The 26,490-nt window shown below is 40.7% G+C and overlaps 1 protein-coding gene across 1 annotated transcript in view; it reads right to left on the minus strand.

Moving 5' to 3' along the window:
• Window positions 1-26,490, minus strand: part of LOC122802367 (NACHT and WD repeat domain-containing protein 2-like) — a 309,247-nt gene that overhangs the window by 217,207 nt on the left and 65,550 nt on the right. Inside the window, exon 4 of the mRNA XM_044072001.1 lies at window positions 4,770-4,973. Within this exon, the coding sequence (XP_043927936.1) occupies window positions 4,770-4,973 (204 nt within the window). The remainder of the gene's footprint in view (window positions 1-4,769; window positions 4,974-26,490) is intronic.

Genomic DNA, 26,490 nt, shown 5'->3' on the forward strand with positions numbered 1-26,490 from the left:
ATTTCAGACCTAGCCTTGATGGAGTTGCTGCATATCCGTAAGACAAACTCCACTTGCGCAACCCACATGCAAGGCCTTAACCTGGTCTGTGACATTAATAGAACTTGTTGACGAGATAGATTTGAGTCGCAAAGACTCCCCCGTCTGTGGAATAGACTCCCTCTCCATGTCAAGCAGAGTACCTCTCTAGCCCTCTTTAAGAGGAACTGGACGACTGGATAGGAAATAGAAAATATACCCCTGGGATCCCACCTGTGTCCCTGCTGGACAGGGAAAATAGGTGCTGAGTTGGAAGGAACATGGGCAAAATTCTTGGCTAGGCTTATAAGGGCCTTGGGCCAGTAGCCTAGTATCATCCCATGAACATATGAACCTATAATAATTTCAGTACAGAGCTATAGGATTAAACAACAACTTTCAGTAATGTACATGAACATAAATCAAATCCTGCAATATTGTGATGTACCTATACTGACATACATTGGACAAACATAAGTTACTTCACAATACAGCAGTAGATATTTGTGAGTAATAAAACTGAGTACTTTGAGTTGATGCTAAAGATCAAGTTGAGGTGGAAATAGAGTTTGCCCTATATTACCTTGGGTCCTGCTATCTAAAGGATTTGATCTGCCCTCACTGCCTGTCTCACCCCCACTCAGCCACTAAGGAGTTGCTAGTGCTTCTTAAAACTCAACATATTACCTGTCTGCACTTTTGCTTTTGTGGTGCCTGCTATATGGAATTTTTGTTTCTGGTGGCTTAGGAACTTCTGTTTAAATGAGACTTAAGTTCTAATCATTGTTATGCCTCCCTATTTATGTGAGATTTAAGTTCTACTCATTGGAACATCTTCTGTTTAAGTGAGACTTAAGTTCTACTCATTGAGATGTTTTCTGTTTAAGTGAGACTTAAGCTGTATTTGTATAAGAAAGGAACATTCTTTAATAATTTTAATCAATTGTACAAATTAACATAACTGTTTTGATGTTGTTTAACTTGTATAATAAATGCTCAAATGTAAATGACAACATGAATCAGAGTAGTGATGGGTTTTTGGCACATGGCACCCATATTGCTTCTTCAGACCTTTTGTAATTTTGGCTTAAATGAATGTCACTTGTAATGCAACAACCATTTAGGCACATTTGGAGTACTGATATGATAGATAGGATAGAAACTGACTGGTTGAATTAAATGAGTTTACCTAATTAGGGGTTATACTAGAACCAGTATTGTTCTATTGTTATCTTGTAGCCAAAAATGTCTAAAAAAAAAAAAAACATTTTGACAGTTCTTTATATTATATAGTGCCTAAATGTGATTCCTCTATACTTAGATCTATATTAGGCACTTCCCTTTTGCTATCAGTACTGGAATAAAAGGTCTTCAACTAGTCAGCATGCAGTTCAATGTTATTTGAAATAATTCAAGAATTAACTTTACTATTCAGTGATGTATGCTCATTTCAGAAGGAAAATATGCCACAGTGTGCTATATCAGCTCACCAATGGATTTCTGTGAAAGAGTGAATTAGAATTACATTTTCTTTCTGTTATTATAAATTATTGCATAACATTATACAGGCAATAATTCTTAAACTGTTTCCACGTTCACATGTGCACAGTACTTAAATGATTATTATGTACTCTTGATGTTTACCTAAATTTTAGACATTCTTCTCAGAATGGTCTGTAGTTTTAAGAAAAATACTGGCTTCAAACTTATTTCATCATATTAGCTTACATTGTAGCACTTGACATAAACTCTGAACTATTTTATCATCTTTGACATTTTTTATGATTGTTAGTGACTGTTGATTTTAAGTCTTGGTTGGTTACTTGCCAATCCTGCCATTTGTTTTCTAAATGGGTACCCAATGAAATTTCAATAACTGCAATTGTGATGCTTGGAGGTGCAGAAATTTAAGTGCAATTTAGGGGAAATGCATAGCAATTTCTAAACCTTGACGGATTCCCCTATTTCAACATGCAGTGAGCTCTGAGTTGTGTGTGTGTGTGTGTAACATGGATGTGTTAGGTACTCCTTATCTGGGGTACAGGGGGTCCAAAACCTCAATGCAAAAATATTCTAATGGTTTAATAGCATGGTTCAGAATTCACTGTTAGTTGCCGGAATTGCATATTAATTTTTGAAATGTAAGGGTTCACAGTAGCCGGTTTCACACTTGTGATAGAAAGCCTATCTAAACAGCTTGTCCTGCTGAAGTTCACATTATTAGTAAGCCTTGCTGGGTAGACCAGAATTCTCTGTCCTCATAACAGTCTCCAACTCATTATGTTGGATTTACAGGTATTTTCATTTAAGCAGGGAAGCCCACTGCATCTCTTTTCTTACCATCCCATCATTCTCCTGTCCTCTTGCTCAAAAATTCTTCAAAGAGCTGTATTATCACAGCTTAAGGCTCATCACAACTTGTGCAGCCTCCTCAGCTCCTAGCAACATGACTTTAGAAAGGGTATATTATTGTAACTGCCACCCTCAGCCTCATAAACCATATCCTCCATAAGATGGACGCACACCCTTTTTTCAGGTCTTTATTGACCTGAAAAAAGTTATTTCTCTGTTGTCTCTATTTAATCTCTATTTAATCTCTGTTGTCTAGCAGCCAAATCCTTATTTGCAAAAGGAATACTCATTCCAGTTGTAGAATTATGGATTTTCATTGATGACTGTAGGAATCCTTATCAATTATACTGTAATAGACTTCAGGTCCTAGTAAACAAACAGTCTACCTCAAAAATCACCATACCACCTTCATTAAAGCAAACTCATTACCCACTGTACAAACATGCATAGGTAACCACTTCCTTGTTAACCTACAAAGTTCTGTACCTTAGACACTGTCCCACCCTTGCCCCCTTTCTTAAAATTAAAACAGAAACTGCAGCCTCAGGTCCTCAGATGCTGGTTAATTTGTTTCTATTCCATCTTAACTTCTTAGAATGCTTTACAGCAGTATTCTTTTGGTGGTTTTAGGTATGGTGGTACCTTCCAGCATTTCATCAGATTAAATCCAAGCTTAGTAACTACCATCTCACAAATACTCTGTGAAACTGTCTGACTCTATCTCTGTTCAGTTAATCATGAAATTCATCTGTCTCCATTGTGGGGTTCTGTAATGCATATCCTTACCTCCAAGGTCAGTTTAATTAACTTTGCAAATCTATTTGCACCATTGTAACAATGTTAACACAGGTTGTACTGGTGAATTTTTTTGTACATTGTATATGCAATCCTCTTCTCTTAAATACTTAACAAGACAATACTGCCACTGAGATCTTGTCTATTAAAACAAAAACAATGTGCTGACTAGGACAGCTTAAACCTATGATTCCTGAAAAGACAATACTCATTCTCTGTGTTTTTAGCAGTCCTGACAGAAAAAAAAACTGTAAGCCGCACTGTTTATAATTTTGAACAAGTAATTTGAAATAAAGGATTGGGAGTGCGAAGAAAATACAACTGATCTACTGCAGCAGAACTTCTCAATGAATCAGGTTTTACTAACTGCACTGTGCAAACTGCAGTGTGTTCAAAGCCATTTGACTAAATGCTTGTAATAATTTGATATGTACAGTCCGGGTAATTTCAAAATAAAGCTACGCTACTCAGGTTTTGCTCACTATTTTCAATAAGGGGTCATATTCTCAGTAGTTTTGCTGAACATGTCTACTATCATGTCTCTATTCTTGACTTCTGTGACATTTTAAAGATGTCAGCTGCAGAACAAAATCCCAGATTAAGAAGAGATTTGAAGCCAAATTTAAATTGCTCACCATATCACTGATACGGCCATGGACCATTCTTGTTCCGTATTAATGCAGTTGCTAAAAATACTCCTCATTCTGAAATATTCTGATAAGTTCCAGGGAGACTCTCAGCACCCATTCTGAATGACTTCACTGAGCTGACTGTGTTGATAGGACTTCCTGTTTTATCACTGAAGAGGCATCTTTGTTTTGCAGGCCAAGTGACCATCTTAATTGATGCACATGTAATAAAAGTGGGTGTAGATAGGTTTTCAGGAAAGTACACACCAGAGTTAATGTGGAACTGTTTGTTGCCTGTATATGTGATGTACAAGGACAGCAAATCTGCTGAAGGGATGCACTAACAATACAAGCTCATTCTGTAACGAGGATGGGGAGAGGATAATGCTAAATAACAATTAGAAATAACCAGAGAAGAAAATAAAACTAGCAAACAGCCTAACTCTCGGATTAGTCCAATGTATAGTATAAATTTGATTGAGGTATTACTAGCAGTTTATCATGGCATATGTGTGAGCACATCTCCATGATGCACAACACACACACACACACACACACACACACACACACACACACACACACACACACACACACACACACACACACACAGTTCACTGAGTACATGTTCTCTTATGATGGCTGGTGATATTCTCTGAAAATGTCAGTCCTTTCCTAGTAATCACACTGCTCCTTTTGGAAGACTGTCCCCATTTCCATCTGCTTTGATTGTCTGTTAGGGCCTTTGATTTTATTTTGTTTTTTAATGTAACAATTTAATTTCCCAAAAATGAGTATGTAGCACTAGAAGAACTGTTTACAAGAAGAATTAAGTTATTTTACAAATTCATTTTCTGCCATTTATAATGAAAAGGTCTGCTCCATATATGTCCCACTCCTGCTGGGGGTACAGCTTATTTCTACATATTCACCCATCGACTCAGAGAAACCATCCTATTACAGACACCCTTGAATTACCTTGTCATAGTAGTGTGATAGAAATTTCTCTTTTTCTAGTAGATGGTAGGCTGGTGGGATTGTATTTTCATCTCTGTAGTACCAGGTTTCCAAGATCTCAGTGGTGTTTCCTGCATTCTGGGTGACATACCGAAGGTTCTCAAACTCAGACACTTCTATTTCTGCTGGCAAGCATGAATTACCATATTGTTCACCTAGGAGTGCCTGAAAAATGAAGAGCACAAATATTTCTGTCATTTCATGACATGAGACGATTTAACAGTTAAACCTTTGGAAATAGTTAATTACATAGAATTTTAGGAGTCGTTATTGCATCCTAAATTCTAAGATGGGCAAAGTTTTCCCCATACAAGAAGGGAGGTTTGTTACAGTGGAACTAATTTGGTACATGCATCAAATGTAAACACAGAAACAAAATTTGATGACAGATTTATTTAGTTTTCTGAAGATAGACACATTCATAACATATGCTCTATTTTAGGGGCAACTCAGAAGCATAATGGACAAACTGACTTGCTGCATATTATTACTGTACAGATAGGAGAAGCCAGTGGGATTTAAATACAACCCAGCACCTTAACCAATATATTATGTTATTCAGTACAATGCACTGCTAAACTACACCACACCATGCTACACTACATCACACAACACCATCACTTACCCTGTCATACTCTACCAACTGACCCCTGACCCTACCCTAAACTAAGGTCCGTCACTATTGCACACCACCCTGAGCCGCCCCTAACCTAACCCCAACTTACTTTAAACCACCCCCCAATATTTGTCACTATTGCATTGCATAATAACCTGCACTCTAACCCTAACTCCTACTAACTCAGCCTAACCACCCTAACATTACACCCAATCCTGACCCTCTGACACACCTAATGACCCCAACACAATAGGGCAACCACAAGCCACACAATTTGTGTTTGTTTTAGTTTTTTCTTTTTTGGTTTTTCAGATTCAGGATTTTGGGCTTTTTGAGTTTCAGGATTTTTTTTTTTTCAGGATTTTTTTTCTTTTTTTGATTTTCATTTGATGTTTGTTTTTTCTTTCTGGGAACCGTCATACCATACCATGTCATATATCATACCATATCATACCTATCATACCATACTATATCACACTACACCATACCATACCATACCATACCACACCACACCACACCACACCTATACTAGTCAACATATACACATTACTTGTCCCTCATTCTACATGTCAATAAAAATTCTGAAATTTGCAGTATAGAGTGGTGTAAGGGAGAGGTATACATGATGGCCAAGAAGGCTACAGGAGGCCATTTCACTATCAGCATCTCTAAAGGTAACCCATAAGGTGTTGGCTGGGATGAGGGAGAACACTGACTTTGCAGCATATCCTCTATTATCAGTTGCAGTCGGTGTCAGAAAAGCAGGTATAAAATAGTACAGCCCTTCCCAGCAAATATTAAAATTATTAACTTCCTTTTTGATGCCTTAATATTCCAAAAGAACTTCTCAGGACAACTGATTCTATCATTTCTGTACAATGATTACAGGGATTACTGTGGTGTGGTGTTGTTTGTAAGCAATTACCATTTATTATATTGGGTGTTATGCAAATACTTCATATCTGTCTATATTTATATGTGTGTGTGTGTGTGTGTGTGTGTGTGTGTGTGTGTGTGTGTGTGTGTGTGTGTGTGTGTGTGTGTGTGTGTGTGTATATATATATATATAGATATATATATATATATATATATATATATATATAATAACATTTTCCAATGCTTTTTGTCCATAAAAGCTTTGTTTTACTGAGGGAGTTTAGAATAAAGTCATTGTATATGAAATGTTTATAGCAATATTTTTAAAACTGATTTTAATGATCATTCAGTTCTAATGTACTAAGGCATCTGCCTTATTTGCTTTCTGCAGGTAACTACTGTTATCGCAACAGATTGTAAAACAACAGGACCTCATATAGTATAGCTTAAAATATATAATTATGAAGTTAAACATTAAGTGTAACACAGTAATGCAGAAACGTATCTCAGACTGAAATTTTAGGACTGAATAACATGTGGGTGTGGTAAAAAACAGTTGGGATGGCAGTTCTGAAAACTAAGTATGAGGTATATATGTGAGCGGGGGCTTGGGTCCTTCATAGAAGGAGGGCATGGGAATGGGTAAAGGTGCAGAAGACCTGTTCTACACACCAAAGGAGTAATAGAGAATTAATTCAGCTATTCTTTTATGAGGTATCAAGAGACCAGCTACACTCAGTCATATTATTTACAAAGTTATTTTATTTTCTGTTTTTGATATAAAACAATGGTCATTACACTCACATGCCTTTATGCAATGGTAACCTTGAATATTGGGTGTCTCACTGACTTGCTTAATCCACACTGTGTGCATGTGGAATGGATAGAAAACAAACCCAGAGCTGCTGCTTAGACTTCATTTACAAAGCTGTGTTCCAACTCCTAAGATTAACTGCTTCTGAGGACCATCATTTGGGGGATCTACAGTTATTTAAGGTTAGAACAGATGCAGCTGAGGGTGTTTTGCAATATATGACTCTATGTACCCCTGTAGGAGAAGGACATTTGACTCCATGTGGTGAAGTCATAGACAAGACAGTACAGAATTTTTGAGCTCCCCATCTCCCACACTTAGTGTTTTAACCTGCGCAAAATCCAGTGTCACTGGTTCTCTCAGAAACCCCTGCTGGGCCTTTGTCATCTCTGTACTTAAGTTGTTAGCTATCTCCTTCCATATGGTTTGCATTAGGCAGGTGAAAGGACACAGTTACAGTCACTGTAGTGTGGCTTACAAAGTTGCATGATTTTCTATGTGCACATTATGGTCTAATTTTGTGTCTAAAACTACTGCCCAGGCTCAGTTTTAACAACAAATGTAGAGGCTCCAGTTACTATTTTGTCACCTTATGTATATAACATGATTTATTTAGTACTTTATGACCACAGAAAGTGGTAATTTATTGTTACACCTGACACAATTATTATACCTTATAATTATTGATGAATTATACATCGACAACATATTGTAACTATTCCTTACATCTTCTTTAGAGTGGTTTACATTTCTGGGGTTGCAGTATTACACCCAGCCAAGCCATATCAAATACACTTTTACCCAGTCTGATTAGTCTCCATCTATTATGCTACTGATTGTACAAGCTGAGCCATTTCTTTTCCAGTACAATCATATCTTAACTAAATAAAGCAAAACCAGCTATAACAAAGAACAATCATAGGTTCATAGGTGTATAGGTTAATAGGTTGTTACTAGGCTAACAACCACTAGTGCCCTTACAAACCTAGCTGCACTCCCCAAACCATCTGGGTCTCAAGTGTCATACAGGGGTGGGGCATGTTTGTAGGCAGGTAGTTAAGGATTTGTAGGGGGTATAGTTATGATTAATACTTTTCTTATTGATGGCCTATATCCATAAGGGACATGAGGGCCAAACTGAGGGGTAAATTTACAATTCCCCATTCAATTGTCAAGGTCTCATTTGAATAGGGTCAGGGATAAACTCTGTTTTACATGGATGGGGAGCCTATTCCATAGTGTGGTGATCCTTTGGGACACATATTTGTTTATGTCACAACTGAAGATCAGATCCCTGAATCTAGTGTTTCTCATGCTGTTTGTTTTGGGCATGTGCAACAGATCCATCAGTGCTGGGTCTAAGGACCCCTGAAAGCTATGCAAAGATCCCTTGTCAGCAGCCTCTAGGAGACTGAATACAGAGACAGAGCCTTTATGTGATTAGTGTAGGACAGGGTATTCATGACCTGAATTCTCCTGTTAAGAAACCATTGTGGACATGCCACATCTTGCAAGTGTCTGGTTAGATACATGCCAAAGCATTATTGTTTTTAATGACAGGTCTGATAAGGGTGAGTAGAGAGGTACTATAACTTCCTTGGACCTGGATACTATACCCTTACCTATAAGACTGGCAACATAGAATGATTTTATTATTGTCTTAGCTACATGTTGGTCAAAAGCGAGATTGTTCTCTATATATGTTCCCAGATACCTTACTAACGGGTCGATTCTTAGGGGTATTTTGTTGGTTAAGTACTTAACTTGCATTGACAATTTACCAAATGGCATTATAATACATTTTTTGGCATTAAGTTTTAGGCCATGGCTTCAGCACCAGTCATTTGTCTGTGTTAAACCCACTTGCAAGATGTTTGTGTCTTGGGGGAATCTATAATAGCTACCAATTTACTGTCATCTGCGAACTTGGTGAATGGTGGGCCAGAGGCCTTTAACATTAGCCTTGACTTCCAAGAAGTAGATGCCAAATAGTAACAGGCCCAGCACGGAGCCCTGGGGTACTCCACTTGGGAATAGTCTCTTGGTGGAGGTGGTCTCACCGATCATGGCTTCTTGGGTCCTGTCTGTGAGCCAGCAGTCATCAATCCAATGAGTTACGTAAGAATTATGAAAGGGTTTATGCCTAGCTCAGATAGCTTGTCAACAATACCTAAGTGGGGTATTGTATCAAATGCCTTATTCAGGTCAAGATACATAGTATGCACTGTTTTACCTTCATTCTTTGCCTTTGTGACCTTCACAAAGAAGTCTACCAGGTTAAGTAGGCATGCCCTTCCCTTAACAAAGCTGAATCAGGATGGGTCCAGTGTTTGCAAGTTTCAAATGTCCCTGTTTATCATTTCCATGATAATTCATTTCATGGATTTGCAATTTAAGTTTGTTAAACTGATGGGTCTGTAGTTTCCTTGGTCAGTTGATGGTCTGCCCTTGTGAAGGGGACTATTGCATTCCTCCATTCACTAGGAATGTAACCTGTTTCAAGGCTGTAATTGAAGAGTGCATCAAATGATCTTGATAGGTCATGTTTTACACTGATCAGGAAGCGACTGGGGATTTTGTTGGGACCCATGTTAGCAGTTTAGTGCAGTTTGCTGCCAACACCTGGTCTCTGCTGATAGTTGGAGGAGATTTCACCTGATGGAGTTGGGGGGAGTGGGAGGGGGTGAAGCTTGAAGCTAGATTTACTATGTCACCCTGACTAGTGTAGATGGTACCTTTCACTATGAATTCAGCACACTGTTGTCTGTTACCTATAAGATTAAGAATGTAGCTGAAGAAAGAAGGCCTTATGACTGTCCTTACCCTGCATGGCTATCCTGACCTCTTAGTTGGCCATATTGGACTTACAATTATACCTCTTAGTTTCTTGTTTAGTTGTATAAGAGAGCACTTGTCTTTAAAAGAGTTGCTTTTCCTGACTTTGGCTATGAGTTTTCTTCTTTTATTACATACCATGTTTAGGTGAGGATTCCACCAGTGAGATTTGTTTTTAGTGTTTGTTTTAGGTTTATTTCTGGTAGGTACAGCAGCCTCTATGCAGCCATTCACATGTTTATATAATGACTCTGTGAATAATTCTGTATGGGTAGCTGTGGTCTTGGGGTTGGGGGAGCCTTGAATTTTGACAAATTGTCACTTAATAGGATGTAGTTTGCCTTTGAATAATTCTTATCTGCTAGTGGTTTAGGTGGATTTTCTGGGTTCATAGGTTCATACATAAGTACTAGGCTATCAGCCCTAGGGCCTATATAAACCTAACCAAAAGAGTTTCCCTTGCTTTCGCCACCCAAGAAAATTATTTTCCTGTGCCCCTGTCGAGCAGAGCCACAGAAGTGATCCCTTGGGTGAATTTCCTGCTTCCCATCCAATTGTCAAGATTTCTCTTAAAGAGGGCTAATGAGGAGCTTTGCTCGACATGAATGACATATCTATGACAGTCTCTGGGACAGGAGTCTATCCCTCCAGCATGTTCTGTTTATTGTGGTGACACTGTTTAGGTCACTAGAGCATGTGGCCCGGAGAGATTGGGATTTCTTTAAGTGTAACATGTCCATCAAATCTGGGTTAGACATGGCTTTATATGTTAGACAGAGGTCGCTTCTGAGTAGGCAATATGTGACAGAGTAGAGCTGGAGTTTTTTGAGACAGTCTGCGTATGGCATCTGTTTGAGGCCAGTAATCCTCTTAGTGAGGTATTTCTGTGGCCTTTCTAGTTGTTGTAGATGTCTTGCACAATACATGCCAAAAGGGGCATTGTACTCTATAATGGGTTTGATGAGGGATGAGTAGAGAGGAACGATGACCACTCTTTTTCTGGAGGAGAACCCCTTTGTGATGAGGTGTGCCATGTAGAAGGATTTCCTGACTACTGTGGTGACGTGATTATCAAAGGAGAAACTACTGTCCACCTGTGTCCCAAGGTCTCTTATCACACTTTCAGTGTTTAGTAGGCTACTGCCTATGTGGTAGTTCATGGGTACAGTGTTTTTCCCATAGGGGATGACAATGCACTTATAGGCATTGAGATTTAAGCCATGACTTTGACACCAAGCTTCAGTCTCAGTGAGGCCTCTTTGTAGAATGTCCACATCCTTATGCAAATCTATTATGGCTCCTAGTTTGCAGTTGTCTGTGAACGTCACTAACCAGAGACCAGCTGTATTAGTCTGGACTTCTAAAAAGTAGATACCAAACAGGAGAGGACCCAGGATGCAACCCTGTGGTACTCCGCTTGTCACTGGTCTGAAGTCGGATTTGGAGTCGGCTACTTCCACTGTGTGGGTTCTGTCAGTGAGCCAGTTGGCCACCCATCTTGTGACATAAGGATTTATGTCCAGTCCAGTGAGTTTATTTATAATACCAGAGTGGGGGATGATGTCGAAAGCCTTGGCAAGGTCAAGATAGGCTGTGTGCACCACCTTACCCTCGTCTACGGCTCTGGTGACTGCTTCAAAGAAGTCAGTCAGGTTTAGGAGGCATGATCTACCTTTTACAAACCCAAACTGAGTGGGGTCCAGAGTTTGGAAGTTACCTATGTCTTTGTTTATAAGCTCCAGGATGATGCGTTTCATGGCCTTGCAGACCAGGCTCATCAGGCTAATGGGGTAGTAGTTCCCAGGGTCAGTGTTGGCACCCTCTTTGTGGAGTGGGATAACCATCACTGTGCACCATTCCATAGGCACAAAGCCTGAAGTGAGGCTATGGTTGAACATGGTACTTAGGTGGGGTGCCATTTCGTTCTGTAGTTCATGCAGAACCCAGCCTGGGATGTTGTCTGGTCCCATGGATGCTGTGTTCTTGGCTTTGGAGAGTGCGGTCTTTACTTGTGCATCTGTGATTACAGGGGCTTTGCAATCTTGCAGTATGGAGATGGGCCCTTTGGGGGGTGAGGGGGAGTAAAGTTTGCACTGAACCTGTCTGCCAGGATGTTGGCAATATCAGCTGTTTCAGTAAATCTAGTGCCATTGTGCTGTAGGTCAGAGCAGATCTGAGTGTTGCCATTGAGATTCTTGACACAGCTGTAGAATACTTTGTGGATGTCTTTACAATCCATGGCGATTTTATTTTCATAACTAGCTTTGGTGGATTTTATGAGGGATCTCAGCTTCTTACTGAGGCTGACCAGGGAGTTCCTGAATCATGGGATTTTACTCTTTTTTGCAACAGTTTCTTCCTTCTGTTGTAGAGTTTGTTTATGGCAGGGGACCAACAGATTGGCTTCCTTTTTTTTGGAGGATAGCGTCTTGGTTCTGTTGGGGATGGCATGGTCCATGCACTTGTGTATGTGCTTATACAGTGCATTTGTATATGATTCAGAAGTCATGCCTCTATTTTCTGTCTGTATGGGTGTCATGACGTTATCCACTTCTGTCTTAAGGAGCATGAAGTTGGCTTTGGAGAAGCTTTTTACAGTGGTTTCCTTAATGGGGGATGGGGTGGGATATGGATGTCTAGGGTGATTAGCTTGTGGTCGGATCTGACCAGCGAGGAGTTGACCTCTGGCGTGGTGCATCTGTTACCCATATTGGTGATGACCAGGTCCAGGATGTTGCTGTCCCTAGTGGATGTATGGACAAGCTGATACAGGGCATTGGAAATGATGAATTCCAGAAAACATTGAGCAAATGAGTTAGTACATGAGTAGTTTTCCCAGTTGATGGTGGGGTAGTTGAAATCTCCCAATATTAGGGTATTGGGCTGTACCTTAATATTATCCAGTATATCGAGAAACATGGAGTGGGCATCCTGGTGAATGGCACGGTTGGATGTGACACCAGTGTGTGTGTGTGTGCATGTGTGCATGTGTGCGTGTGTGTGTGTGTGTGTGTGTGTGTGTGTGTGTGTGTGTGTGTGTGTGTGTGTGTGTGTGTGTGTGTGTGGGTGATTCCCTCCCATGTTGATGAGTGCCAGATCCAGTATGTTTAATCGTCTGGTTGGAGCATGCACTATCTGTTCCAGAGTGCTTGTATTAATAAAGTCCAGCAAGTGTTTTGCCTGTGAGTTTTAGGCAGTGTATGTTTCTCATTCTATAGAAGCTAGTTAAAGTCATCCATGAATAGATCTAGTAGGTTTAGATAAGAGTCATGAGACTCTAGGGGCATAGATGGTGACCTGTAGCTGGCTATGATATGGTGAGGTGACTTGCACATGGATAAACTTCATGGTAACACAGATCAAAACACCTCCACCTTTGGCCCCAGTCTGTGTTAATCTTGGTCTTAAATTTGTGTGAGGTACTGTAGCATTACACTTCTGAAGTACTTTCTACATCTTTAAACCATGTCTCTGTCATGGCATGGATGTCTGCATTCTCCAAAGTCAGGAGGGCTTGAAAGATGTGAAGTGTTTTTGTTTAGGCTTCGGGCATTGAGCAGTAACTCCTTAAGTATGCTTATAGACTTTCACTATATTAGTAGGATGTTTTCTCTGTTTTGCATTGTCTAAACCAACTGTCTAAGAGGATAGATACAGTTTTAGCTAATATATGAAAGCCTAGGGGGGACAGGTGCAACCCATACTTCACAAAGCAATGTGGTCTTTTGACCATGTTCGCCCCTGTTGACAGATATTAGATCTACATGGAATGACACCAGAAACTAAACTAGTTATTAAAATCAATCATTTTATGCTCATACTGTGGCATCATCCATGATGAAGGTAAAATGCTGCTTATTGAAAGGTTCATACATATCTATGACACATATTGTGAGTGATTCATTATGTCTCATTTTATATAGTCCAATGAGGTATGTCTCAAGTCAATATGATAGAATCACATTGGTACCTGGGATGCAGTAACATTGAGTGTATGCATATACTGCAGATCCTGGCTCCAGACAGCCAACTAACCTTTATCTATTCCTTGTCCAGCCTGGTGAGTTGGGCATTTGTGTGTCACACAATGACAGGAGTATTAGGTAAAGTGTATGTTTGCCTTATGGGCTTTGCTCTTGTGGGACCATTAAATGTAGGCTTATGTGAGATGTTAAGTGTTGCTTTTGATGTGTAAATTAGTGACTGCTGAGGAGCAGTGTTGCCATTAGATGGCTTAGAAGTCTTTGAGATTTGGGAAGATTTCCTTTAAGCATCTCAGCATAAGACAATCTGTTTTTGTAGTGAATGACATGTGTGAGGGATGTAGTTTGGGTATTTCTGACAACCTTGTTTGTATGCAAGATTTTTGGCTCCAAGGAGGCTATGCATTTACATCTCTCATATAACGTGTTATTTTCTATAATGATTAAGTGGTTATCTGAGAACATGAGACAATTACATTGTCTTAGGATGCCCAAATCTACCAAGCTGGCCACAGAGACATTTGAAAATTGCATATCCATGTCGTCTGGACCTGTAAAAGGGTTAGCTGTTTAGGATTAAGGATTAGGTTTTAACAGGAGTCTCCAAGGGTAGTTTCTGGGGTTAAGGGCAGGCTGTTATATAATGCTAAGAAATGGTAATGTTATTCAATGTTCATGTTTCCTACCCTAAGCTTATTTCTGCACAATGCCACAGTGTTAAACAGGTTTTAGATCTAATCCTAGCTTTATAGGTAAATTTTACTGTCTAGGCATTTGCTACTATACAGGGCACTGCTAACTGCCATGGGCCAGTGAACAGCTCCTCTCAGAGAAAAAAAGTTTGTAAACTGACTCCTATACTCTGTAGCCAACCACACTTTAATCTTCCTGCAGTACTGCCTAACTCAGAGAGACCAGATAAACTCCTCTTGCCACAAGATGTCTGAAATTGGAATTTCTTAATGTAAAAGCACTCCAAAAGCAGCTCTGAGTTGCAGATTAAACAATAAGCAACTACCAAACAACTAAGTCCCTGGTAAATTTGCCCTTCTGGAAAGAGATTTGGAGGCACACAGTTTGGAAAAGCAAACAAAGAGAGGAATGACTATTTTTACCACAAAGTTAAATAAATGCTTTAAAATTCTCAAAAACAGTAATGATTACTGTATAAAGCAAGTTCAAGTGCAATAAATTAAGAAAATATGGCTCTGGATGTAGTTGAAACACTGGAAAGCATTGCAGCATTCTCTGTAATATTTTCTTTTTAAAGTTGTCATACTTGTAAAACTCACATTATACTCACCTCATTTAAAATATTTAGTGTGGTGCTGCGGTAGCGTTGTCGCCTCACAGTAAGACGTTGTCCTGTTCGATTCTCAGCTAGAGCATCTTCTGTGTGGAGATATGCGTGAATGGGCGTACCTTCGTTAAAGGTTGTGTGTCAGGGCCGGCAACTCGGCACGTAAAAATCTACTGCCAGTCATTAGCGGAGTTCCGCTGTGGCGACCCCTAACCGGGAAAAGCCGAAAGACACAACAAGTGTATTAGAAGTATCACTACAATTTGGAGTTCTCTTTGTAAACTAAGAGGTTCTTCTACAAGCTGTGTTCAAAGCCATTTGGTCAAGTACTTGGAATATTCTGATAAGCATGGTACAATAAGTGATCTGAGAACAAAGTTGTTACCTAGTTCTTATACAGTAACAAATGTGCATGATTTATAAATAAGCTGATTATTGTCCCAGTTATAAATTATATTTATCTAATAAAACCCGAATAACATTATATTTGCATTCTACCACTACCGCCACAAATTGCTTACACTACTCCTTGAGACACATCCAGTCTTTGAATGCATTATCCTCATCTCCCAATGGTACATGTTTTCCATTATGTCGCAAAAGATAGAATGTGACTCTGACTCACATATCAGCCATTCCTGTAGTGCTCCATATAAAAGACACTCAGTCTGACTCCCAGTAACCAGACACATCTTCACTTTTCTACACTATGTGCTGCTTTCAACACACAAAACAAAAACATCCTACAGCCTCGACTTGAATAACAATTAGCTTTCTTGACTTCTCCTTCCCTACAAGAAAACTATCTCCAACAGAATATTTTCATTCATCTATCTGCCACCTGATGATGGATGCATACCATCACATTATATGACACTGGTGCATCTTGACCGTGTGCAGGCAAATTCAACAATTTATACATGGCTTGGAGTGGGACACAATGCATGTGTGGTATCACCCATGAATGTTTACACAATGTTTACACAACTCTTTATTTGCTTATATTAAATGAAGAAACATGGACACTTTTTGGGAAAAAATTCCCCACTCATGTATAGTAGAAAACCTAAATAAATTGGGAATAAATCTCTGTGTTACCTACTGGATTGCTACCTGTCTCACATGTAGGACACAGATAATCAAAATAGTGGAAGTTACCTCCACAAAGAGACCAGCCAGGAGTGAAGTCCCCGAGGGTTCTGTGCTGAGATTTCTCCTGTTTAGCATCTACTTTTATGAAGTAAAAGCCTATACCTAAGGGCTCTAGCTAACTAAGTTTGTAGATGACTGCAAGCTAGGAGCAATAACTGAATCCCCAAATGACTTAGCCATCCTGCAGGAAGGTTTGTCTCAAATAAATAACTAGTTTCAAAATCATGGTCTGAAACTAAAGACCAAAAATGCATTATTGTATCCTTTGAGAATTCATCAACCCCAGGCAACTACACTAAGGGTTAACCCAGTTGTTTGGGTTTTAGACACTTATGTGGACAGTGACCTAACTTTTGACCAACATGTGTCTACTGTTGTAAGAAAGTCCTTCTACATTGCACAGCTTATAAACAAAGGGATTATGTCTAGATCTAGGGATGTCATTGTCCACCTTTACTCAGCCCTGATTAAGCCAGTTATTGAATATAATGCCCTCTGGCATACATCTGTCCGGACACATGCAAAAACTGGAATGCCCAAAGAGATAACTTGCTAAAAGGATACAAGGCATAAACTCAAATCCTGTCACTATACTTGGTATCCTACAGACTACTAAGAGGTGACCTGTATTTGGCATACATGCATCCTCTGACCCACTACTGATGAATTTATTGTGCATCAACAAGTCAAACAGCATCATAAATACTTTGTCTAGGGATCTAAACCTCTTCTGTAACATCAGCAGAGAAGTTTGGAGGGGCAGGTATATTTTGCAGAGGATATCACTGCTGTGGAACAGACTCCACATCCACATAATCCATTTTCAAGCATAACTTAGATCTATGGATGGGAAACAGAAAATTTACCCCAGGGCTGCCCCTTGTACAGTAGTACTAATGGACGTAGGCAGCTCCTAAATGCTTTACTTCATGCATGGATCCCCTCAAATTATCTATGGTACAATCCTGATTATTCTCATTAAGGGTAATATATAATTATTGACCATGGGATGGATAAGACCAATCTATAACCAAATGGGATAGGTTATTTCAAACACTAAAAGGGAAATTGGCTAGGTTTAAAATGGCCCACAAGGGCAGGTAGCCTAGTACATACCTATCAACCTAAGACCTTATAAGCTGAAGATCGCACCTTTTCACAAGCACAAACTGTTTTGGATTCAGTTCTGGCTCCTCTAGCAGCTTGATCAGTACTGGATTCCAGGCTGTCTGTCTCACATTCAGGGATTTATCCCTCTGTGCCACAAAACTGAAAACAGCTTTCAAGTCTAATCGTAGTCAAAAACACTTGGGAAACTAGCCACTTGAAAGTCCTTTTTAAATAAAACCACATGTTATAAGACGTATTAAAAATCATCCCTTCACTTGCTATACATCCCCCTCATTTCACTTTCTCTGCTTTAACCCTATCATTCTGTACTGTTGCAAAACTTAAACCAAGATCTGGATTTCAGAAGGGTCAGAGCAATAGTATTGTCTCTGCCATACTGCAATGCTATTCCAAACCTAGTTTTCTAATCCCCCCCCCACCACCACCACAATGACATTCCAGGGATTTGAGTCTGCCTTGAAGAATTCAGACTTTACACTGGAATTGCCTAAGTGTAGAAGAAATGCTACCCTGTTACAACATAACAAGTTTTCAAAATATGCTGTATCAATGAAATCTATTACATACGCATGGTGTAGTCCAAATCAGCCTGACTTAGCAGTATTGTCCCCAATAAGAAATGAATGCACTGATCCCACAGTGCCACCTCTATTTCAGAGCTGGTACTGCAGGCATTTAACCTATCTCCAGTACTATTTCTGACATACAAGTGGTGTTGACAGAACCCAAAACTGGCTGTCACCACTGCATGTCAGCCATAATGCAAGCACTGTTCCCAAATGTTGGTGTGGTATGCCACGAGACTGTGCTACATAAGTACATGGCACTCATTCTTTTTTCTTCTTTCAGCTTTTCCCGGTTAGGGGTCACCACAGCAGATCATCTGTCCGCTCATGATTGGCAGTGGAGTTTTACAGTGTCGAGTTGCCAGCCCGGCGCCCAACCTTCCACAGAAGGGACACACACAAACACACTCACACCTAGGGCCAATTTAGAGTGTCCAATCCACCTAATGCATGTCTTTGGGATGTGGGAGGAAACCGGAGCACCCGGAGGAAACCCACACGACCACAGGGAGGACATGCATACTTCACACAGAAGGCAACGCAGCCGAGAATCGAACCAGAGACCCTCTTGCTGTGAGGCGGCAACGCTAACCGCTGCACCACCATGGCCGCCCAAGCGCATTTAAAAAATGAAAATAGAAACCTTCCTCTGTGTATGAATGGGTGGACTATACGCAAGACTATCATGCATACTAGTGATCCCTGGATGGCACCTCCCACTATTCTGCTCCCGGAGACTAGCTCCACCTGTTTGTCTGAACCAGTACTACAGGTATTTGGGCTTGCCATCATGTAATGCCTACAATACCAGTTCTAGCACACAGCTGGAACCCAAGTTATGCTGCAACAGCCCTTGGCTACTCAATTTCTTAGAAGTTTTGCAGTGGTGCTCAATTCCAGTTTAACATTTCCAAGTGCTGCATCATAGGTTGCTCAATTCCAGTTTTGAAACTGAGAGAGGTGCTCTGTGAGACCCAAATTACCTATACAGCCTAAGGATTCCTGGAGCCCTTGTTTTGGAGTTACCTCTTGGAGTATCATGCTACTGCAAGTATAACTATTTCTGGAGACTAGCACCAATTGCCTGCACTTGTTCTTTACAGCAACTATGAATTACTCTCTTTTATTACATAAGTACCCCTTTGCCTTTGCTTTCTTTCACTTTATGTAAACTCAGAAAGCTTTTAGTACTGCCTCCATTTTAACTAATAACCTTTCATGTATAAACCTGTTTATTGGTTAATATGAAATCATCCAAATACCTACTCACTAAAGAAAAATAATTCCATCACCATCTTAAAAACACTGTTCCCAAATATTACATCAAAATGCAATATAACCTGCAGTGGCTTACTTGGAGACCTTGCTTTACCCCTGCTTCTGATCAAATCTCTGTATCTTCCTAGCCATTTATCATTAGCTACAATAACAAAGTTAGAATTTCTTTTTCTCTAAAAATGTTAATATCTAATGTGAAATCATAACTCTATAATGGTAACTATAATGACACATTGGATGACTACAATATATGTTTCTTAATTCTAAAATAACTAACAATCTTCATTATTTCCCTATTTGTTGCTGATATACAGAAGCTTCACTTAATAGTGCCAGATTATCAAAAAGGGGTTATAATGGGATGGGAGTGAGCAGTTGCTGTCAGCTCATCCATCCTGGGGAGCAGGAGATGGCTCTGAGTCACCACAAGGGTGACATCCAGCAGCACCAAAAAGTGGTGTCTGTGTGCATGTATATAAGCAATGGGGGGGCATGCTCCATGCAGCCAGTGGAGCTCAGTCAGCCTCGGCAAAGGAGGGGAGATGCCACACAAGTGAAGTTAGGCTGCTTGAGCAGACCAATATGCTGGCCAGCTCCCAACTACCTGACTCTCACCATGAGGGGGAGAAGAATAGGCTAATAAGGTACCCCAACCGGGAAGGAATGAGTCAAAGGGTCTCACCTAACCCATGGGGTGTCTGACTCTTGCTTTAGGTAAGGGAGCCATCAGGCACGTATGGTGGAGAATAAAAAAGCATTATAATGGAACTCATCTGATAAAAAATCATCTTGATATTAAAATCTCTTCCCAAAAGCAAAGGTCTCCATTTGTTTTCATTTCATTTAAATAAAATCGATCACCCCTTTCATCTTAAATCAAATTCTACTCTAATCAAACAGAATTTAGTACTTTAACCAAACCTTGATTAAACAGCCCTCTAAAGCTTTCATAGAAGGGAACTATATCCCTTTAGCCACAGAGTAGTATATGTATTGACCATCTGTACCACTCTGGCATTTGTAATGCTAGTACTATGTAACAAAACAGAAATCATCCCTCCATATGTTACCCTTAGAATTATGCACAGAGCCTCACAAAAAGGCAGCATTGATTCTACCACGTCTTTAAATGTGTCGGTGTCCATTCTGTTTTTTTTTCTTTTTCTTTTCATACTGCTTGTAATGTCTCTTGATTACCTCCTATGCAGTTTCCATAGTCCAAGCATTTTTTCCAATTGTTTTTTTCCATTCTGACTGATACAAGAAAAGGCAAGTCATAATCCCACAAAGTGCTAATCTTAAAAACATTTTGTAGTATATAATAATTCTATCTAGTGATTCTAGCATCTTTTCATGCATAACCTTATATACTTCTGTCTCTGCTTTCCTTCTTTCATTTACTTAATAATACACATTTTCAGCTTTTGCTTGCCACATATCCACCAACAATATGAACCTCCAACAGTAGAAAGTCTCATACAAAGCAAAAGTAACCTCTTCTAGGCTGAATCAGCAGTCATAGAGGCAAAACATGTATCCAGACCAGCAGCAGCCAAGGGGGTAGAACCTTCAAGCCACTACTAGTAGTGGAAATTAAGAAAACGACTCTCATCTGCAGAAGAAAGCCTAGTATTACTAGATGGGTGGTCAGAAGGTGAACAGGAAGTCAGCCAAAGTACATCTATCTTTCTACAAATTAAAGTTCATGGAAGGGGAAAGTACAGTTGTGTACACCTACCATAAATGTAGATGTTCGAGTGTCTTCACTGTTGCAGTCATGACTGTAGGGTTCTCCCCTGCCGGCAGGCAGCCCTCGGTCGGCCAGAATCCCAAAGTCTGGGTCCGGCGTTGGCTGTTCAACCATGCTCCCTGACGTCAGAGCGCCAGGAGCATAAAGCTGACAGCCGACGCCATCTTCTCCAGTTTTTCTTGCCCCAGATGTCAGGAGTCCCAAAATGAAAAAGGTCCCATAACCTTTGCAAATACAGCTCAGAAGAATGGTGAAAAAAGGAAATACACAAAAATAAAAATAAGAGGGGACAGGAGGGAGGGAAACCCAGACTGCAGCAGTGAAGACACTCGAACACCTACATTTATGGTAGGTGTACACAACTGTACTATGTTCATCGTGTTTCACTGTTGCAGTCATGACTGTAGGGTAGAATCCCAAAGCTGAAAGAAAGAAAGAGAGGTGGTCATAAAGAAGAAGGGGTGGCTAAAAGGCCCTGCAAGACTGCAGAGGCAAAGCCTGCCCTAGACTTAGAGTAGAGAGGTAGATTGTAGTGCTTAGAAAAAGTATGCACTGAACTCCAAGTTGCAGCTTCCAAAATGTCCTTGGTAGGAACTACCCTGAGGAAGGCTGCAGAAGTGGCAGCAGCTCTGGTGGAATGAGTCTGTATATTCCCTGGGATTTGCTTTCCATGGTGTGAATAACAAAATCTGATTCCATGAGCAATCCATTTAGAAATGGTCTGTTTTGAAATGGCTTTACCTTGGGAGCTTGAAGCATAAGAAACAAACAAGTGTTCTGATTTTCTGAAGTCCTTGGTTCTGTCCAGGTAAAAACGTAGTTGTCTGCGTACATTCAAGGAATGTAAGATCCTTTCCCCTTTATTTTGAGGAGTGGGGAAAAAAGTTGGCAAGTGGATAGTTTGATTTAAAGCCACTTTGGAAACCACCTTAGGCATGAAAGTAGGATTAGTCCTCAAAGACACCCTATCTTGATGAAAAATAATATAAGGTTCCACAGCCATGAGAGCTTGCAACTCCAAAAATCTCCTGGCAGAGGTCAGAGCTAACAGGATGGCTGTCTTCCAAGATAAAAACTTGATGTCAGAAGAAGCAGTAGGCTCAAAAGGAGGCAAGGTTAGTTTTTCCAAAACATAGTTGAGATCCCAAGCAGGAATGGGAGGAGATCTAGGAGGTCTTAAGTTCTTAGCACCTCTGAGAAACTGTCTCATGAGCTGGTGGGAAAAGATGGGAGGGTCTGTATTATAATGAGCAGAAATAGCCGAAGCATTGTATCTTAATGGAAGAGAAAGAGAGACCCTTATGTAAGAGATCTGTCAAGTGAAGTAAAATTAAGGAAATGTTAGGAAGAAAAGGATCAGAATCCTGAGCCTGCATCCAGGAACAAAATCATTATCCTGCATAAGATTTTCTAGTGCTAGGACGTCTGGCTTCTAAAATGACATCCATAACCTGCTTGGGTAGAATAGAAGAAATCAAAGGCCCTGGATTAACCAGGCCACCAGGCTGAGAGTTTTGACATGAGAGTGTAGAACCTGACCCTGATGTTGGGACAGAAGGTTCGGAGACTGAGGTAGGACCCAAGGGGGCTCCCGACATAGGTTTTTTAGAGTTGGATACCAAAACTGCCGAGGCCAATTTGGAGCCAGCAAGATTATCATCTTGGGCTTGTCCTGTTTTATCTTCAATAAGACCCGTGGAAGAAGAGGAAGAGGTGGAAAGGCATATCCGGAGAGGTTCCTCCAACTGAATGACAGGGCATCCACTTTCCAAGCTTTTCTGTGGAAAGTCCTGGTGCAAAAATTCTGTAGTTGATGATTGAGATGGGATGCAAAGAGGTCTATGTGAGGACATCCCCAGACTTCTGCTATCATCCTGAATATTTTGGTGTCCAGCATCCACTCATGTGGGTCCAAAAGGTTTCTGCTCAGACTGTCTGCCAGGAAGTTTTGTTTCCCTGGTAGAAACTGAGCTTGAAGATCCAGATTGCAAGCTAGAGCTGTGTTCCATAGATCCATGGCTAGTCTGCAAAGGGGGTAGGAATGAGATCCCCCTTGCTTGTGTATGTACCACATAACTGTGGTGTTGTCTGTCCGTATTAGTAGTTGTCCTGGATGTAAAAGATTCCTGAAGGCCAGTAGAGCTTCCTGGACGGCTAACATTTCCTTTAAATTGATATGCAGGTGCTTCTGATCCTTTGTCCAAAGGCCCTGCAGACAGTTGCCCTGAAAATGGGCTCCCCAAGCATAATCCGAGGCATCCGTGGTTAGAATCTGAGTGGCAGGAGGCAGACAGAAGGGCTTCCCTTTGTTTAGAGCACATGCCCTGGACCACCAAAGAAATTCCTTTTGAAGGCAAGGCAGGACGGTGATCAGTATGTCTAAACTGTGGCAATGCTGAGACCATACACTTTTTAGGTACCACTGTATTTTCCTCATGTGTAGTCTTGCATGTGGTATGAGAAGGATGCAAAAGACCATGTAACCCAAAGCCTGCAGGAATTTCCTTGCAGATAGCTGAGTTAAAGTTGCCAATGTTCTGAAAGTTGAAGCCAGCTGTAATTGTTTTTCGGATGTCAGAAATACCATCTGGGTTGTGCTGTTTAAAAGTGCACCCAGAAAAGTTATCTGTTGTGATGGGATTAAATTTGACTTTTTTATGTTCACAGAGAATCCCAGGAACTTGAGGAGGTTCTGTACAAATTCTAGATGCTGGAGTAAGACATCCTTGCTGTCTGCCTGAATTAGACAATCATCCAGATAAGGGTAAATTTGTATTCCCTTGAGTCTGCAGTAAGCTACTACTGGAGCCAGGCATTTGGTAAAGACCCTGGGTGCAGTAGACAATCCAAAGGGCAGCGCAGAGAATTGAAAGTGCCTCGATCCGGCCTTGAACCTGAGGTATTTTCTGCGATCCTGCCTGATGGGAATGTGTGAATATGCCTCCTTTAAATCCAAAGTTACCATCCATGCATCTTTGGACAGCATTGGAAGTAGCTGCTGTAGAGTAAGCATCTTGAATTTTGGAATTTTGGAAAGGTGTTCAAGACCGACAGATCCAGAATGGGTCTCCATGAGTTTTGCTTCCTTGGGACTAGAAAGAGCCTTGAGTAAAAACCTTTTCCCATCTCTGAAAGTGGAACTGGTTCTATGGCATTCATAGCCAAAAGAGCTTCCACCTGGTTTAAAGCCTCCGTCCATTGATGTTTTGGAAGGTCTGGCCATCCGCTTGGCCTTGGCAAGGTATGAAAATGGAATTTGTAACCCCTTAAAATCACATCCAGAACCCACTTGTCTTGGGTTATTTGAGTCCAATTTTGATAAAAAAGAGAAAGTTTTCCTCCGAGAGGGGCTTCCAGGTAAGAAATTCCTGTAGCCCAACAGAGGGAGTCATTGAGTTTGTTTCCTTTGAGTTTGTGACCTGTCCTCTCCTCCCCTAGGGGTGGAAGCAGTCCACTGTCTTGCTCTATAAGAAGCTTGTGTTTGAGGCCTTCCTCTGGAGCATCTATATCTGCCCCTCTGAGGCCTGTCTGATGAGGGAAAGGACCATTTTTTTGAAGGCCAATTCCTGCTAAATCTAGGAGGCTGTACTTGTAAGAAATCTTTAACTGTTTGCATGGATTTCACCTTATCCTCTATCTTTTTAATCACCTCTTCAGCTTTTGATCCAAACAAAACATTATGCTGAACAGGAGCATCCAATAATTTAGCCTTTTCTTGTTCAGGCAAATTCTGTTCCTTTAGCCATGCATGCCTTCTAATAACTGTGCCAGAGGCCGCAGCCCTACAAGAAGCCTCCAAGGCACCAAATCCACAATGTAAACCATGCTTCCCAACTTGTTCAGTGGCATGCAACAAGTCATTTAATTCCTTATCATCTGCACAGGCAGAAATGGAAGTAAGCTTTTGTTTTAAAACAGGCAAGAGAAATTGCTGGTATTTAAACATATGAAACTGACAGTTTAAGGCCCTAATGGACAAAGTAGCAGAAGTGTACACCTTTTTGCCCCATCTCTCTAAGGATCGAGAATCCTTTACAATAGGAATTGGGATTTTTGGCAGAAGCAGCCTTAACTCCCTTAGGACCCTGAGAAATGGTTTCAGGGTCAGCAGAAGGGTTCTTGTATAAAAACTGATGGGAATCAGGAACCCTGTAATATCTATCAGGCTTAACAGGAGCAGGAGGAAAAGAATCAGGGGTTAAGTTAGCCTCCGAAAAAGCATCGTCCACAATATCCAAAACAGGAGGAAAAGCCAGGGGTCTATGTTGGGGAAGAAGAAGAAAATCCCTCAGTCTTTTCTTAGATTCCGAGTATTCCTGTCCTTCCCAATGGAAATGTTCCCTCATTTCATGCAAAGTTTCCCCAAAAGAGAAATCCTCAGGGGGAGAAGCTGAAGGAATGGATTCTTCAGCATCAGAATCCTCATAAGGAGGGAAAGAATATTCCTGATCAGAAGAAGAAACTGAAGAAACTGAAGCTTGATCAGAGGAATCATAATAAACATCCTGCCTTGGCCTTTTATCTGGAGGGGGATGTGAACCCCTAATCATAGTGAGTAAATCCTCTGCCATCTTGAGTAACTGTTTCTGTGACTTGGGAGCCAGTTCAGAGGAGGTCTGTGTTGTAGTCTTTGATTTAGAAGGAGTCTTTGCCTTTGTCTTTGGCTTTGCCTTTATTAGAAGCTGAGTAGGCCTGAAAACCCCTTCGGAAGCCGGTACATGCACAGCGGCTCCGGACCCATCTGAAGGAGCATTGTCCGAAGGTCCTGCAACAGAAATATTTAAAGGCCTGGTTGGCTCCTCATGAGAGTCCATTTCAGCCGTCGGTTCTGAAATGTCCGACGACAGGGGCTGCAAAAGCGCCTCACTGATGACGGCTGAACCTGAAGCTGGCTCCGCTTGTGCGCTATCATCAGATTTGGACCTCGGAAACCTGTCTTTGTCCTTGCAACATTTGTGAACTCCGGTGGCCGGAACCATATCCGATGACATTTTGTAGTTAAAGCACCTACTGAAGTAATGAAAAGCAAAATCGTACCTTCGCTTAATTGTACGTTGATTGAATCTAGCACAAAACCGACAACTAGCTACGTCGTGGTCAGGGCCTAAGCAAGGAATACAGTAAGAATGAAAATCCTTATGAGGTATTTGCTTCCCACATGAAATACAATTATTAACTTTTTCTGACATCAGAGTGGAGCAAGAAAAAAGTTTCCCCAACGGGGTACATAGCTTTGAGTGGAGAAGAAAATCTTTGGACTGAAGTATATCAGAAAAAATCGTCAGGAGTCAGCCGACCGGCACTTGCGAACTGCTATCACCGCACGGCAAGAAAGACTGGAGACGTTGGCATCGGCTGTCAGCTTTATACTCCTGGCGCTC

The sequence above is a fragment of the Protopterus annectens genome, chromosome 5.part0, assembly GCF_019279795.1.
Source record: "Protopterus annectens isolate FY-2018-M chromosome 5.part0, PAN1.0, whole genome shotgun sequence".
Classification (NCBI taxonomy): domain Eukaryota; kingdom Metazoa; phylum Chordata; order Ceratodontiformes; family Protopteridae; genus Protopterus; species Protopterus annectens.